General features: G+C 38.7%; 1 protein-coding gene across 2 annotated transcripts in view; it reads right to left on the reverse strand.

The window, feature by feature from the left end:
• The window catches only part of NAA15 (N-alpha-acetyltransferase 15, NatA auxiliary subunit), a 71,366-nt gene extending 52,777 nt beyond the window's left edge, over positions 1-18,589 (reverse strand). For both annotated transcript variants that reach the window (XM_015101512.4, XM_012097460.5), the window contains exon 1: positions 18,260-18,589. In XM_015101512.4, the coding sequence (XP_014956998.2) occupies positions 18,260-18,313 (54 nt within the window). In that variant the 5' untranslated portion in view covers positions 18,314-18,589. The remainder of the gene's footprint in view (positions 1-18,259) is intronic.

The following is an 18,589-nucleotide window of genomic DNA, read 5'->3' on the forward strand; positions in this document are numbered from 1 at the left end:
TTCCAGGGTTCATAAACATGCATGGATCTGATCACAACACACAAGACTTTGAGAACTGAACGCATAGACAGATCATGCAGGCCTCAGAGCAGCTACTGGATGGCACATAAGCAGGACAGAGCCAACAGAACTACAAAGATTTTAAAACCTGAACTGATGTAAGAACTACAGTCCATAGAAATAGTTGGGGCTTACAGCCTGAATCTAACCAGATTTGCTAAAACAAAATTAACATTCTCCAAAGGCTTTAAAACAAGACCCAAAGTCTGATACTAATATTCAGAACATCCAGGATAAAATCCAAGATTATGTGGCATTTGAAAAAACAGGAAAATCTCAACTTGCATAGAAGAGAAAAAAACCCACAAATACAGAGACTTCTATTCAATACTTTAAATTAGCTATTATGAAAATGTTGGAAGAAGTTAACTAGTGAACCCTTTGCAACATCTTAGAGGAGATGAGGATAGAACTCACTGTATAGACCCAACACTAGAATGGAGATAACTGGAAAGAATCATTGTACAGGAAAAACAGATGTAAAAAAAAAAATGTATCTAATCTGGATAACAGAAAAGAATTTAAAAAACTGGTTGATTTAGCCTCTCAGTTGTGTTCAACTCTTGCGACCCCTGGACTATAGCCCACCAGGTTCCTCTGTCCGTGGAATGATTAGAATACAGGGAGTGGGTTGCCCTGCCTTTCTCCAAGGGATCTTCCCAACCCAGGGATCCAAACCTGCTTCTCTTGGATTGCAGGCGGTCTCCTGCACTGCACTGAGCCACCAGGGAAGAGCAGAACCTGCCCAGAAGGGAACCCTCTAGGTGTTCTGGCACTGTCCATCAGCACCTTGGCTCAGCTGAGGCACTGATACCAACAGATCATAGCATCTGAAAGTCACAACTTTAGGATTTTTTTGTCATAATATGGAAAGTATGTCAAGGCTGGGAAAGGAGTACATCAAGGTTGTATATTTAACTTATATGCAGAGTACATCATGCAAAATGCCAGGCTGGATGAAGTTCAAGCTGGAATCAAGACTGCTGGGAGAAATATGAATAACCTCAGATATGAAGATGATATCACCCTTATGGCAGAAAGTAAAGAGGAACTAAAGAGCCTCTTGATGAAGGTTGAAAGAGGAGAGTGAAAAAGCTGGCTCAACATTCAAAAAACTATGGCCATGGCATCCAGTCCCATCACTTCATGGCAAATAAACAGGAATACAATGGAAACTGACAGACTTTATTTTCCTGGGCTCCAAAATCACTGCAGACGGTGACTGCAGCCATGAAATTAAAAGATGCTTGCTTCTTGGAAGAAGAGCTATAACAAACCTAGACAGCATATTAAAATGCAGAGACATTACATTGCTGGCAAAGGTCCATACAGTCAAAGCTATGGTTTTCTAATAGTCATGTATGGATGTGAGAGTTGGAGCATAAAGAAGGCTGAGCACTGAAGAAATGATGCTTTTGAACTATGGTGTTTAAGAAGACTCTTGAGAGTCCTCTGGACTGCAAGGAGATCCAACCAGTCAAATCCTAAAAGAAATCAGTCCTGAATATTCATTGGAAGGACTGAAGCTGAATGTCCAATACTTCAGCCACCTGATGTGAAGGGCCAACTCATTGGAAAAGACTCTGATGCTGGGAAAGACTGAAGGCACGAGAAGGGGACGACAGAGGATGAGATGGTTGGATGGCATCACTGACTCGATGGACATGAATTTGAGCAAGCTTCGGAAGATGGTGAAGGATAGGGAAGCCTGGTGTGCTACAGTCCAAGGGGTCGCAAAGAGCCGGATGTGACTGAGCGACTGAACAACAACAAGAAAATTATTTCACTGACCCTTGTAAAAACTTATTTCTAATTTTGCTAATAAGAATATGGAGGGTAAGAAATCTCTACAACAGTTGGCTACTCATATACATAAAATAGTTCAATAAGCTGTGAAAAGTCCAGACCTATTGCTGACAGGAAGTTCATCCTTTTTCTCCAAACCCTTGTTAAAGGAAAAAAAGGTTCCCTGCCAAAGAATTGATGCTTTTGAACTGTGGTGTTGGAGAAGACTCTTGAGAGTCCCTTGGACTGCACGGAGATCCAACCAGTCCATCCTAAAGGAGCTCCGTCCTGGGTGTTCATTGGAAGGACTGATGCTAAAGCTGAAACTCCAATACTTTGGCCACGTCATGCAAAGAGTTGACTCACTGGAAAAGACCCTGATGCTGGGAGGGATTGGGGGCAGGAGGAGAAGGGGACGACAGAGGATGAGATGGCTGGATGGCATCACCAACTCGATGGACATAAGTTTGGGTAAACTTCGGGAATTGGTGAGGGACAGAAAGGCCTGGCATGCTGTAGTTCATGGGGTCACAAAGAGTCGGACACTACTGAGCAACTGAACTGAACTGACTGAAGATGTGTGAATGTGACATGGCAAGTAAAAGAATCTATGGCTATTTATGTTAATAGAAAATAATGATTTAGGTGATTTAAAATAGAAGACTTAAGATTATATGTAACACAAATATATAATATATGCCATTTAGATTTGACATTAACATTACATAGTGCAAGTCACTCGGTTGTGTCTGACTCATTGCGACCCCATGGACTATACAAACCATGGAATTCTCCAGGCCAGAATACTGGAGTGGGTAGCCTTTTCTTTCTCCAGGGGCTCTTCCCTCCCCTGGGATTGAACCCAGGTCTCCTGCATGTCAGGCTGATTCTTTACCAGTTGAGCCACAAGGGAAGCATTACATAATGTTAACATTAATCTTCTTTAGTATTAAACATATCTTTTCATTGTTTTCTTCAGTGCAATTGTTTTCAAAATTGATTAAAAGGAATGCAGCCTCAAATCAAGCTAAATGATAAAAGAAAAATTCAGCTTTAAAATGGAGATTACTCACCTGTTAAAAAGAATTCATTTGAATCAGTTCTGATGAGATGGATGAAACTAGAGCCGATTATACAGAATGAAGTAAGCCAGAAAGAAAAACACCAATACAGTATACTAACACATATATATGGAATTTAAAAAGATTGCAATGACGACCCTGTATGCAAGACAGCAAAAAAGACACAGATGTGTATAACGGACTTTTGGATTCAGAGGGAGAGGGAGAGGGTGGGATGATTTGGGAGAATGGCATTGTAACATGTATACTATCATGTAAGAATCGAATTGCCAGTCTATGTCTGACGCAGGATACAGCATGCTTGGGGCTGGTGCATGGGGATGACCGAGAGAGATGTTATGGGGAGGGAGGTGGGAGGGGGGTGCATGTTTGGGAATGCATGTACACCCGTGGTGGATTCATGTCAATGTATGACAAAACCAATACAGTATTGTAAAGTAAAATAAAGTAAAACAATAAGAAAAAATTAAAAAATAATACTAATAAATTTTTCAAATACTAAAAAAAATAAATAAATAAAAGTCAGCCATTTTGAAACGATGCCTGGGATTTGACAAAATGATCCAGGGGGTAGGGGTCACAGATGAAAAAGAATGCACAGAATCATTGTTTTCGTATGCTTGAAATTTTCACAATTAAAAACTTAAAAAGAAAACAAGCCTTAGATATGCTAAGAGTGATTCAGGGAACACTTGTTTATTAGCTTAATAACAGCCTGGCTGTCACCTTGCAGGGCCAGAAATCCGAAAGGGCACCTGCAGTCTATGTGCTCAAGAGCTATGGCTAGTTAACATCTTAATTAGCTAGTATTAAATAAAAGTTTAAAATTTTCAGCAAAGCTCCTCAGCTACGCTAACCACATCTCAGGTGTTCAAATAGCCACACGTGACTAATGGCTAACGTAGTAGTAATTCAGATACAGAACATTTCCACCACAAAAAATTCTATTGGGCAACACTGCTCTACAGTCTAGAGTTCAATTCTTAGCACTTAACAGTTCTGTATCACTGGCTTAATTAAATTCATTAGCGCTTCAACTGTGTCACCTGCAAATGTGGACATTAACAACCTTGCAGGGTTAAGGTGAGAAATACAAATGTATATAAAGAATCTGAGTAAGCACTCAATAAAATGTTTATATAAAGTACAATATCAGTTCTAGCTTACAATAAATACTTAGACCCAACAAAGCTTGATTACAGGGAAACGTGAAAGCAGAAACTGAATTGAAATACACAATCAAGAGGAACAAGGTCTCTATTCTGAGGTGACGTTAATGTTCTATCAACACATCTTAAAAGGGGCATTTAGGCTGTAATGGTTTGTGTTCTGTCAAAACTAAAACAAAAAAAAGTATGCTCAAGACAACTAATAGAACAATACACTTAAAATTCTACGCATTTCACTGTAGGTAAAAGTCACTCAGTCATGTCCAACTCTTTGTGACCCCATGAACTGTAGCCTGCCAGGCTCCTCTGTCCATGAAATTCTCCAGACAAGAGTACTGGAGTGGGTTGCCATTCCCTCCTCAGGGGATCTTCCCAACATAGGAATCGAACCTGCAGGCAGACTCACTGTAGGGAAGTATACTTTAATTTTTTTTTAATGTTTTTAATCTCTGAAAAACTGCCTTTATTCTCCCTTTCCTTTAATTCTTTTAGTTGGAGCTTCCATTCACAGACAATTTTCATATCCTACAGTTTCTGTCAAACTATTACAATCATGAAAACAAACTTAAGGATGATTTTTTTCCCCTCCTGGTTTTATACTATTTTACAAAATAATCTTGTCCTACTTCTATAATAAATGTCATCTTATACAAGTGGTCACAGAACTCTTGTTGGTACCAGCTCACTCTACTGAAATGTTTTTAGTTGTATTGAGCCAAACTCTATATCCCTCTAATTTCTGTTTGCTGATTCTAGCTCTTAAGAGTTCAGTTTTCTCTCATTCAAGCTAAACATCTTTGTTCTTTTTGCTGTTTCTCACATGAAAGTTTTAAGTCCTTTGACATTTTGTGCCACTCTCTGAGGTGGATACAATATTGTTCCCAAACTTGTATATTTTATTAAAACTAGTACAAAATTTTTTAAACTTAATTTAAATGGGGTAGCTTAATTTAAAAAAAAAAACCACTTTTTAAAACTCCATCAGTATTTCACAAAACAAAGCATTTCAAAAATCCAAAGTAACAAGTACACAGTCTCAGAACAGAATTAAAAGGTCTGTAAAAACGAAGATCATGGCATCCGGTCCCATCACTTCATGGGAAATAGATGGGGAAACAGTGGAAACAGTGTCAGACTTAAATTTTGGGGGCTCCAAAATCACTGCAGATAGTGACTGCAGCCATGAAATTAAAAGACGCTTACTCCTTGGAAGAAAAGTTATGATCAACCTAGACAGCATATTCAAAGGCAGAGATGTTACTTTGCCGACTAAGGTCCGTCTAGTCAAGGCTATGGTTTTTCCAGTGGTCATGTATGGATGTGAGAGTTGGACTGTGAAGAAGGTTGAGTGTCAAAGAATTGATGCTTTTGAATTGTGGTGTTGGAGAAGACTCTTGAGAGTCCCTTGGACTGCAAGGAGATCCAACCAGTCCATTTGGAAGGAGATCAGCCCTGGGATTTCTTTGGAACAAATGATGCTAAAGCTGAAACTCCAGTACTTTGGCCACCTCATGTGAAGAGTTGACTCATTGGAAAAGGCTCTGATGCTGGGAGGGATCGGGGGCAGGAGAAGGGATGACAGAGGATGAGATGGCTGGATGGCATCACTGACTCGATGGACGTGAGTCTGAGTGAACTCCCGGAGTTGGTGATGGACAGGGAGGCCTGGCGTGCTGCGATTCATGTGGTCACAAAGAGTCAGACACGACTGAGCAACTGAACTGAACTGAACTGAAGAACTTTACACCAGTATTTTGTAGTGTGTCAGCATTAGATAGTCATCATTGGTCTGCATCACTCCAAGTTTTGCGTCTAGAAATTAAACATACAGATAAGGTCTTACTAGCAGCAGAATTGAATGTGACCATCATCACCTGCTCACTAGATACCATAATCCTGTTAATGCACTGTGAAACATGCCAGACTTCCTTTACCTTTCTTTTTTTCCCCATCAGCATTAAATTATGTCACTTGAGAAAAGAAAATTGAATGAAATTTTAGAATTCCTGCTTAATATGAGTAGAACTCTGCTATGAATGTGGGTGTTTAGGGACAGGACAAAATTCAGTACTAACTCCAGGTACATACATATGATTAAGAGCTAGCTATTTAATTGTTCAGTTGCTAAGTTGTGTCCGACTCTTTGCAATCACAAGAACTGCAGCACACCAGATTTCCCTGTCCTTCAGTATCTCCTGGAGCTTGCTCAAACTCATGTCCATTGTGTCAATGATGCCATCCAACCGTCTCATCTTCTGTTGCCTCCTTCTCCCCTTGCCCTCACTTCTTCCCAGTATCAGGATCTGTTTCAGTGAGTCGACTCCTCACATCAGATGGCCAAAAGCATTGGAGCTTCACCTTCAGCATTGGTCCTTCCAATCAGTATTCAGGGTTGATTCCTTTAGGATTCACTGGTTTGATCTTGCAGTCCAAGGGACTCTCAAGAGTCTTCTCCAGCACCACAGTTCAAAAGCATCAATTAGCACTCAGACTTCTTTACAGTCCAACTCTCACATCCATACACAACTACTGAAAAAACCATAGCTATTTAATAAAATCTAATTATTTCAATGATAAATAATCCCAACGAGCTTAAGGAAAACAATGGAGTGGTCATGGGGACACAGAAAGAGAAGTACAAGCGATTACTCAATTATATAAATGCAAATTATAAATTATTTTAAAGCAAACACTATTATTTTCCAGCATAACACATAAAAACAGAAATGAATTATTTACAGGATAATGACTGGCCCCTAATTTCTAAACATTACAGAAGTCCTCATAAAAAACATACAGACCAAGGAAGAAAGCAAATAAAATCACTCAGAGCATTATAAGAAGATGAGACAACTAAAAGTTAACTTACATATAAGTGTATAAACATTCAGGACCAGAGCTCCAAGTTTCAAAAGGAGACGTCCAAAAGAAGGATATAGCAGGGCCCTAGCAGCCACTGATATGGGTTATATTAACTAGGATTCACCCAGGTTCACCCAAGTAAGAAGTCCAAAGAAGTACTGACAGACATGATGGATGAGGGCAATGACTACCAGGGAGTCAGAATGTAGAAGCTCAACAAGTCTGTAGGACCAAAGGTGACAGTTTTAGTAGGGCTCAGCTTTGGAGCAGGAGCCACCTTGAGAGGAGGAACTGTCCCTTCTAAGCCGGATGGCGGGGCAGCACTGAAGACACAGGCCCGCTAAGTCAGCACAGAGCAAAGGGGGTGGGGGGGGGCTTAATTCATTTTTATTTGTGTTTTTAGTAGTTTGATAGATTCTGTTATTTAGGCTGTGGTTGGTCTTCATTGCAGCACATGGGTTTCTTTAGTTGTGGCAAATGGGTTTAGTTGCCCTGTGGCATGTGGGATCTTCGTTCACCAATCAGGTATCAACCCAAGCCCCTGGAGGGCAAGTTCTTTACCACTGGACCAACAGGGAAGTCCCGAGGGGACTTACTTTAAAAACTGCATTTGACTGTAGCAACAAAGATAGTATTCCTGAACTAAGAGACTGAAGAAACCACCCAACCTCACCCCAAAATAAAACTGTCTGTATTGCTGGTACAGTAAAACCCATCACAAATAATAAGAGAAAAAAAGAACTCAGCATCCATACCAAATTACTTACACAGAATTTTTTAAAGTGAAAAATTTGGGCAGATGAAAACACACCGAAAACTATAGCAATAAAACTGAGGAAAGATGTAACACTCCATCACAAATAAGAAATAACTAAAAAAACAGATGCAGACATAAAAGAACATCTCAAATCAAATACTCTAAATAGAGTGAACAAAAAGTTTAAATAACAGGAACAAAGTGAATTTAAAATAGAAAAAAAAAAAAAAGGCCACAAAACCATCTCAGAAATGAAGACTAAGTTATAAGACATACGATATAAAAGAATTGAAGGAAACAATATAAAAGAGATGCAAAGATCCAATAAGCAAAGGTCACTGAAGAATGAAACAGTTGAACTAATATTTGAACTAATATTCAAAACTATAATTACTGACTCAAAGAAAACATCAATCTACAATCTGAAAACACATACCAGGGAAAATTTATCTAGAATAGTCAACACAGAGACATAACTAAGTAAAATAATTCAATTTTACAGATAAAGAAAAACTCACATCTTCAAAAAAGACCACATCATCAACAAAGAAAAGAAAACCAGCTTGGCATCAGCAACATATAAACAAGACAATGGCAGGGCAATCATTTTTAAGAAATCTAAGAATATGTGAGTCAAGCTATCCTTCAAACATCAAGACTGTAGGAACGCACTTTTAACATCTAAGCCCTTAAAAAGGTTTCCACAAGCGCGGCTGAGGAATCTCTACTAGACAGTAAGTTTCATCCAACCAAGAGACAATAAACTTCAGGAAAATTAATATTAACTCTATTTATAGAATTAAATCTAAAACAAAGGTATTGATGAGAGTAGAATATACATAAAATGGCATATTCTCACAAAGTAATAAAGTCAAAGGAAAAGAGACTAGAAAAAAAACTGAGTAGAGTAAGTTCATTCACACATTAATAAACACAGCATAAAATTCCCTCCCCTCCACACCTCTAAATAAGAAAAAAGAGAACTAAAAGAATTTTATTTTTTTTGGCCACATCTGCAGCTTGAGGGATCAAACCTGGGCCCAGAGGGTAAAAGAGTCGACTCTGAACTGCCAAGGACTGGAGTCCAGAGTCAGCTGGACTGCCAAGGACTGGAGTCCAGAGTCAGCTGGACTGCCAGGGAATTCCCAGGAATTTTTTAAAGTATAAATATAAAAGCAACTCACTAAAACAAAAATATAAACCTCCTTAGATACCAAAAAGTATACAAAACAAAATAAAAATATTTTTAAAAATTACAAAATAAGTAACATAAAACCAAGATAAGGTCAATTCAGTGGAAAAGGTAACATCTTTAACAGACTATACCTATATTATACATTTACTAACACATTCTTGATGAAAGTGAAAGCGGAGAGTGAAAAAGTTGGCTTAAAGCTCAACATTCAGAAAACGAAGATCATGGCAACTGGTCCCATCACTTCATGGGAAATAGATGGAGAAACAGTGGAAAGTGTCAGACTTTATTTTGGGGGGGATCCAAAATCACTGTAGATGGTAACTGCAGCCATGAAATTGAAAGACGCTTACTCCCTGGAAGAAAAGTTATGATCAACCTAGATAGTATATTCAAAAGCAGAGACATTACTTTGCCCACAAAGGTCCATCTAGTCAAAGCTATGGTTTTTTCAGTAGTCATGTATGGATGTGAGAGTTGGACTGTGAAGAAAGCTGAGCGCCGAAGAACTGATGATTTTGAACTGTTGGAGAAGACTGTTGAGAGTCCCTTGGACTGCAAGGAGATCCTTGCAGATTCCTTCCTTTGGAAGGAATGATGCTGAAGCTGAAACTCCAGTACTTTGGCCACCTCATGTGAAGAGTTGACTCATTGGAAAAGACTCTGATGCTGGGAGGGATTGGGGGCAGGAGGAGAAGGGGACAACCGAGGATGAGATGGCTGGATGGCATCACAGACTCGATGGACGTGAGTTGAGTGAACTTCAGGAGTTGGTGATGGACAGGGAGGCCTGGTGTTCTGCGATTAATGGGGTCGCAAAGAGTCGGACACGACTGAGCGACTGAACTGACTGACTGACGCTTTAGCATTTACCAAGGACTTTTATACAGATCTCACTACCTGACCAGTAAAGTAGGACAGAAAAATACTGTTTTTCTCTTTTTACTCAAATTTACAAACTAAGGCTTAAAAGCATAAAAGATAAAGTAAAGCAGTCAGGATTAAAACCCACCATCTTAAAATACAAACTGAAGAAACATGTAATATTTTATTTCCTGCTTTAAAAGTGTTACTTAGCCACCCCTTTTCAAAAATCTTTTAAAGGAATTAGCCTGAAACTTTTGATATTCTGGGTACAAAGCTTCTTCAAACAAAGAAAATGTCTAAAGAAGTTTAGGTCTATTTAATGGCAGTGGCAACTAAGCTGGCAACAAATGTGACACTGTCTCAGGTACTAGATGCAAGAAGTTCTGGTTTAGTAAATGACAAACAGCAGAGTGAAGGAAGAGCTCCTCAGACCCAGGCTGTGTGATCTCTAAGTTCACGTTCGGCCACTTCCAGTAGAATACTAGTTTTGAAAACACATATTTGCTCCAACACAATTGATACTTCGGGGCATTTTGAGCACACTGAATTTGAAGTTTGCTTCTGTAGGACTTGTCTACCAGAAATACTAGGTGAATCAGAAAACTGCACTCAGCTGAAATGAGCCGAATAGACACGCTCAGCACTGACACACACCTCAGACATCTAAGCGCCCTCAGATCATCTCCTGGGCTACAAGTCACACCCTACCCACCCCTGGTGTTACAACTTTCTCTGAGATTTAAGGTAACTTTCCTTCCATCACTTCACAGTAATTCACTAGCTGCAATACTTGACACCCACTTCTACAAGTAAACTTCCAAAAGGCAGTATTTGTATTACAGTATTTACGTATTTGTTAGCCATTTTACATATGTAAAACTGTGCTCTCAGTTTTATTAGGTTCTTACCTTGGTTTCTAATTTGTTTTCAATGAAGTTTTTAATTGTTGTGGCCCAACTCTATTTTTCCCACAGCCGCTGTGGGTTATCACCTGATTTTAGTCAGCAATTGCATAATACACTGACTTTCACGAACTTATGTCCTGATATAGCACGTGACTGTATATAAAGCAATTAGAAATATACTTTAAACAACGCAACCATAAGTATTGTTTACACTTATTACAATTTCCTCAAAAGAGTAAAACAAGGTTTAGATCAGCTAATATGGGGTTGGGGGGAAGCCTAGTAAAGAATCTAACTCAGAATAGATGAGCAATAAATGCCAGGTTACTACATTTTCCCTTTCTTAAAGATTCTGACTTAGTTCCAGAGCACTGATAACCAAAGGTGAAAAACAGGATACCATATTAACTGAAACCCATTAACATAGGAGAAAATTTTTTTTCTTAAATCAGAACCACCACCATGTATGGAAGTAAACAACCAACTCCAGGGACTTTTTTCCCCCTAGGTCTGTATTCTTAAAAGCAAACTTTCAATTCTCCTTTCACACGCTATCAGATAAAACACCTCTTACAGATTACACACAGAAATGTTCAACTATCTCCTCTATTAAAAAAAAAAACCTTTAAGATTAAAATTATCACCAGCTTCAAACAAGATTGTAATTGTCCCAGGAGGTTTTAGGTGAAATTTCAAAGGATCTCAAGTGAAAATGTGTTCATATTATTTTACTTAGAAAATCTCAGTGGAATACAGCATATAAGGTAACAAAAAACTAACATCACCATCATTTGTTTCTATATTTCAATTTACATTTTACTTTTAAATAGCCAAAAAGATTGCTTTTATTAATCTATAATTGATTAATTCTATAATAATGGAAAAATTTTAGTTTCAAATTAAGTAATGAAAATACAATTCATACCTTACCCACGAGGCGGGGTGGGGGGGGGGAGCGGGAATCACATACAACACATCAAACTAGTTTTGCTTTGTTTTTTAAGTTACAACTTCAATACAAGTTTGTACAGCATGCATCTTAAAACAGCTTAAATGTAAATGCACTGCTGACGTTCCAGGTAAATTCCCAGAAGTCAAGAATAAGGTTTTCCTTCCCTCCATATTCTACTATATACACTAAGAACCATCACTTTTGAATCTCCACTTGTTCTTCTTACCATCAACACCAACAACTGACATTATTTCTGAGATCATTTTTCACTAAAAATCTTAAGTTCTTCTCTTTTCAGTAGGGCTATTGCTTACTAACAGAGAGCAGAGTTGTATTAACATTTAGATGTGAATGCTGACAGTTGGCTACGACTCACTGATTAAATGGCTTGCTCTGCCACACCAGCTTGCCAGCAAGCCTTTCTCAAATTCCAAGAATTCAATTTGATTTTTAAGTTTTCTGAAAAACACCTACAAAGCAACTCTAAATTACTAATGTTCTCCCTTCTAACATTTTATATTCCTGTCTGATAATATCATATACACTGGTCCCTGACTTTATCAGAATCAGTTTTAGAGCTTTATGAAACTACAGATGACTCACCCAACAGGGTCCACATGAAAAACATCCTCATTTAATCCAGGTACCATTTTTCCTCCAATGCTAACGTAACCAAAAAAGAAACAATAAAAATGTTCTCTTATGCTTTTGTGATGGGAGAAAGCCCAGGTAAACAAACCTAATACTATGATTCATTCATAAATACAACTTCCAAGGCTTTACCAAGTAATACAGGTTCTGCCTGATATCCTACAATTACCTCATGTAATACTGTATTCTACAATGCCAAGGCCCAGGTTAACTCCCTTCTCCAAAAACCTTTACGTAAGCACAAAATCCAAAGATAAAGATTTCTCTCTCTTGTCCTGTAGTCACTGTCTTCATGCTCACTTCATGCAAAAATATGTACTGATTAACAAAGTCCCTATTCTCATAAAACCTACATCTTAATTATAGAAGACGTGATAAATTACTTGTATTGATACGTCAAATAACGATAAGGAGAAAAATGCAACAAGGAAGAAAATACAGAGATGAGCTGAAGAGCGCTTTTGGTCAAGGAAGGCCGCAATATAACATTTAGAGAATATCTGAGCAGAATTCTATCAATAAAAGAAATAAGAGAAGAAATGAACCATGCAGGTATCTGGAGGACAAAATTCTGAACAAACAGCCTCTATGTATGATCCCTTCTATAACTTAGCTTTGTATGTCCAAAAGCACTTTTATGAGCAAAGAAAATAAATTTGAATCAATGCTTTCTAAGAAATGCATTATCAGAAGCAGAAATATTAAAGGAAATAAGAATGCACACTAAACAAAGAGATCCCTTCTGTTAAAGCCAGTTGGCCAATAGCTCTCCTGTCCATCAATCAAACAGAGCACCATGTCTGCCTCTGTGGAAACTGCTTTTAACCAGTCTTCAAAGTTAACAGTTGGAATGGCAACTCTTTATCATCAAATAACTTAGTTTGTATAATCCCCAGTAAAGGTTCAAGACTGCAAGGCTTTGAAATACTCACAGAATCGAACATTAAATTCAGGTTCCTATTAGCTTTTGTCTGCTTTTCTACACATATAGTGTTGTCTATTACAATCGAAAACTAAAATGTAGTCATTCGGGTTTTTTTAACCCGAATACTCTATTCCCAAAATACCTGCACAAATAAATACTGTAACCAACTGTCTTAACCCAAAAGCATCATTTCTTAAATATTTCATGTTTCTAACACAATAAAGCATTTAAAAATATATATACTTTGTCAATTCACATAAAGACATATACTTATGTGTTTGTTCACCCTACACCCATTCCAGTAAGAATTTACGACAGAAAGTTAAAAGAAAACAAATTAGTAAATTCGCAACATTATCAGTTTCTTCTTCTCATAAGATTTTTTAGACTTTTTATTAAAAGCATTAAAAAAAACAAAAAACTTTAAAAGTATGTTGTACCTTATAAGAATATAGTGTTTATTAAGAATATAGCTATTTTACATTACAGCAAAACTGCATTTTGTTTCCTAATTCACCTTTAAACAAATTCATTCTAGTTCAAACGTTTGATTACCTACTGTATACAAAAGAAAGGGGACTTCAGAGCAGCTAAAACTTTTTTGTTTTCATTATATTCTAAACATATACAGTACAGGCAAAAGTATATTAAAGCCAATTTCAAGGTTACTATCCACACTCAGTTGCAAAACTATTATTGTCACACAGAAATTAAAGTCAGTTGACCTTCCCATGTGCATATGGAAATCTCCTTGTTAACAATTACTAATTTTAATTTAGTTTATGTGCAACTCAATCCAACCTACATATCATTAACTGTAGAAACAGCACTTTTTCCAAAAGCAATAACTAAAATGAAATAATTTACCTACAATATTTTAGGTACCCACAACATGTGTAGCCACCAACAATTATTAAAACTCCTTTTAACTAATAAAGAACTAGGTGGGTGTGGTATAAGTGTCCTAAAAAAAGTTTCATTCCTTACACTAGCTGTTAACCTTAATCTCAGTGCGTTCCTTAATAAACATGTCCCTGTCTTGAGATGCTTTGAGACTAGAGAAGGATTCTACAAGTGCACTGTCCACTGTGGCCATGTGAATTTAAATTAATTAAAATTAATAGTTCAGTTCCTCAATCACACTAGCCATATTTCAAGTGTACAACAGCCACAAATGGTTAATGGCTATGATAATAGACAGAACAGATATAGAACATTTCTATTATCACAGGAAGTTCCACTGCGTAATACAAAGAGTAAGTTTCCAATAAATTGCAAATATTATCACCATGCTATGCTAACTTCTCTTACCACTTTTCTAGGAAAGAAAAATTTTATCCATTAGACTTTTAACTAACAACATAAATCATTCAGGCTACAGTCCAAAAATAGATTAATGCTGTACATATTTTAAGTACTTCCAACTTAAAAGAGTTTTTTTCTTACAGTTCACACTAACATCTAAAAAGAAGAGAAAATAAAGCAAAGGCACTAACAGTCACCAAACTAGCTTCATTCCAAGGTATGAGGGTATGTCCAACTACTTTTCCAAGTGGGCTAAAATCTAAAAAGGTGTGGACTTCACTCTACCCTAGCAATCTCATTATTCCTAGCTTAAGCTATATCCTAAGAAAGTCTTATAAAGATCTGGTAATGCCCCTCAAACTATTTAGATAAACAAATAGCATCATAGGTAAGCAAACACACATTTGCTAATAACTCAGTTTTCCAAACTGTTAAAATGGTATGTAATCACAACAACAACAAAACACCTCTGGCAAACACAAATAACTCTTCTTTAAACTCCCAGATAATATCACATTAAATTCATCAACTGTTCTTTCTATAGACAAATTAAGACATATTTTGCAGACATTTTGACCAACTCATGGCAAGGCTCAGCATTTCAGAACACAGTAGAGTGAAATGGGGGGGGAAAGATGGGCCAAATATGCAACAAAATTGAATTTCAGATACCAACTAGACTAGAACAAGCCAGGAAAATCCACTACAGAAATTCTGAAATTTTTTTACACACCGATGTGTAAACCAGGTTTCTTCTGAAAAATTAAGGCAAAAACATACTTCATTATTTTGAAATCTGTGCTTCAAATATTTAAAAAATATAAACTAATTTCATTCTTATACAACTTCACTACGAACAAGCAGGATACAACTAACAAAGCACTAGCTGAAAACCTGAATGCTAATAGAAGGATTTAACAGTTACTAACCTAGCAACACTTGATTACAAGGTATTAGAGTATGCAAACTTTTGAGGGGGAGGGGGGAGGGGTTGAAATCAAAAGCAGTAACTACTATAAGTACTGAAGAAGCAGAAACAACTTTGTAAGAGCAAATACTAACCATACTTTGGTTAGTAATATTTTCATTTTTAATGTAAGAGAACAATAAGGATATTATATTCCCTTTCATTTAATGATTTTTACATTTTTTTCTGCATACACTTTATAACAAGCCCTTTAGCACCTTGATTTTAGCAATGAATTTAAGGGAGTTCCTCCACTATCACCACCAAATAAATTTTTTTTTAAAGTTTAAGATGTTTAATCAAAAACTGTTATGCTATGAATGGTAAAGCAAACTGTGGTACATCCACATGGTAGAATTCGACTCAGCAATTAAAAAGAACAAACTATTGATACACTCAACAATCTGGATGAATCTCAAGGGAATCTGGTTACACACACAAAAAAGGCTAATCCTAAAAAGTCATGTACAGTATGACTCTTTTCAGTAAATATTCTTCAAATGACCAAATTATAAAAACAAAGAACAGATTAATGGTAGTTGCCAGTCTCAGGTTAGAGGAGATGGGAGGAACAGGAAAGAGTGCAGTTCTAAAAGGGCAACAGAGGGATCCTTGTGCTCATGGAACTGTTCTGTATGTTGACTGTAATGATGGTTATGTAATCTACACTTGTGGCAACACTGCAAAGACCTAAATATACACACAAATTAGTACAAGTAAAATGGAGAAATCTAAATAAGACTGGCAGATTGTATCAACGTTACAATATTGAACTATGGCTTTGCAAAGCATCAGCAGTGGGGAAAGTGGATAAAGAGTACAAGGTTATCTATTATTTTTTTAAATTATGTGCAACTCTACAGTCCACCTCTAACTAAGGTTTTTAAGTGCTGCCCTAACAATTAGGAAAATTTCATAAACTGGATATTAGACAATACTAGGGAGTGATTATTAATATTACTACGGTTATACAAAACAATATCCTTACTCTAAAAGGATGCTTTGCTGAAGCATGTAGGGATGAAGATCAGGCCAGCAATTTCCTTTTAACTCTTGTATATGTGTGAGGACAGAGAAAAAGCAAATCTGGCAAAATGTTAAATGTTTACAGAATCTGCAAGGGCTCCCTGTACTCATCTCAACTTTTCAACTTGAATTTTTTCAAAGTAGAGTTGGGGAGGAAGATTAACGACAAACTACTATCCTAAAACTATGTTACAGTTGAACCTACACACCAATTACTCCTTTAAAATATATAAAAAACAAACTTCTGGTGAAATAGTGATACAGTCCTACATACACTCCATTAGTCTAAAAACCAAAAAACTGCCCATAAGGATTTCAAGGTAACTAAGAGGTACACCGTATTGGATGTGACTTTCTTACATGTGTTTCCATACTTAATGACTAAGTCTATAGGCATATGGATGTTTTTGTAAAATCAAAGTTAGTTCAACACGGGTCTAGAAAACCCGGGTCCTTGGAGTTGTTATACTTTTCAAACAAACGAAATACATTTAAACTGCAAAAGGAAAACACTAACACTTCCGTAACACACACTCCAAATTTTAAGTCTTAAGTTTGGTTGTTGTTGCTCAGTCTCTAAGTCGTGTCCGACTCTGCGACCCCATGGATTTCAGCTCGACAGGCTGCAGTTTGGCAGTTTGGTAAACGTAGTTAATTCTTTCAAAGAAATGTCTCCATGAAAGCGGCAACCCACCCAGCCAAACAAAAGCGTGCTACAGAGTGTTAATTACAGCACCTAAGCTACAAGACATTCTACAACGTAAACAGTCCCTCCAAGCATCATCTTATTAATGTATCAAAAAAACAATGCAAACTGCACATATCTGAAATGCAGGAAATTATCGAGCCTAAGCTACCGTCAAAAAGATCCATTTCAAAAGTTCTTATATTCTCTTTTCTCTGTTAATTTCTTGCATTCGTGTTAACACACTTCAGTCTATAAGAAACCCTTGTCTAGAACTTCTCAACTAAAAGCTCTCAACTTTTCACTTCCTACTGGACCGCCCCCTCGCAGTGGGCCCCACCTCCAAGGAGGGTGATGGGGTGGGGCTGTTTCCCGCTCGGAAACTAAGAAATAAATGTCTCTTCACTACTCCAGAAAAGAGGGAATGAGAGAGGCCGAGAAGCTGGAAACGCAAGCATCCCTACTGACTACCAGGGTAGTCGTTCAGAAAGCTTCCTCTCCTCTTCTGAAGGCCTTTCTTCCTTCCCTCCTCCCAAGTCAATCAGTGACCCCGAGTCGGGCGGGGACAGGTGAATCCCAAGAGGAGAGTAAGAGGGAGGGACGGACCATGGAAGGAGAGCCGCGCTTGGGCAATGAATGAGCGGTGCGGCATCCGCACCACCTGTTCCTTCCAAGGGTGCCACCCTGGCCTGCCGGCAGCGTTCCCACACCAGCCGGGCCGCCGCTCCTGCCCCTGTCGCCCGGTTCCCTGATGAAGGCAGGCCTCTCCTCCCTCCGCTCGGGACGAATGAGGACCGGTCGTCTAGAAGCTGCGAGCAAGGGGCCTACTCCGCAACCACGGCCTTCGGAGCGTGGGGACGGGGAGGAGGAAACCTGTGGTCCCGGGCGCGCGGGCCGAAGAGGGAACCTCAAGGAACGGACGACGGAGTGCATTCGGCCTGACCAGGAGTACGAAGGCGGGGTCCCGGGCGGGGGTGGCCCGGTGCCCGGCGGGCCGAGGTTAGGGGTGACAGGCCCGTGTACCGGCTAAATCCTCCTCGCTGCCTGCTCGGAGCCTCACACTTACCAGGATCCGCTTGAAGAGCGCGTTCTCCTTGGGCGGGAGGCTCACGGCCGGCATCGTTCCGGCTCCTCCCGCTGCTCCCGCCACCGCCCGGCTCGGTCAGCCTGTTTGTCCGACCGCCGCCGCCGCCGTCGTCCTGGCTGCTTCAGCCTTGATTGCCCGGATCCACCGCCGCCACCAGGCCTCAGGTGTCACCGCGTCGCCCAACCCCGACACCCCCTTCCCCTCGTAGTCTTTTTTTCCTTTCTCACTTAACACTGCCGCCGCCTCCTCCCCCCAACGGGTCTCCGTCGGCGGTTCACGTGGTAACTGAACAGACCGACAGAGGCAGCC

This window comes from Ovis aries, chromosome 17 (assembly GCF_016772045.2).
Source record: "Ovis aries strain OAR_USU_Benz2616 breed Rambouillet chromosome 17, ARS-UI_Ramb_v3.0, whole genome shotgun sequence".
Taxonomy (NCBI): Eukaryota; Metazoa; Chordata; class Mammalia; order Artiodactyla; family Bovidae; genus Ovis; species Ovis aries.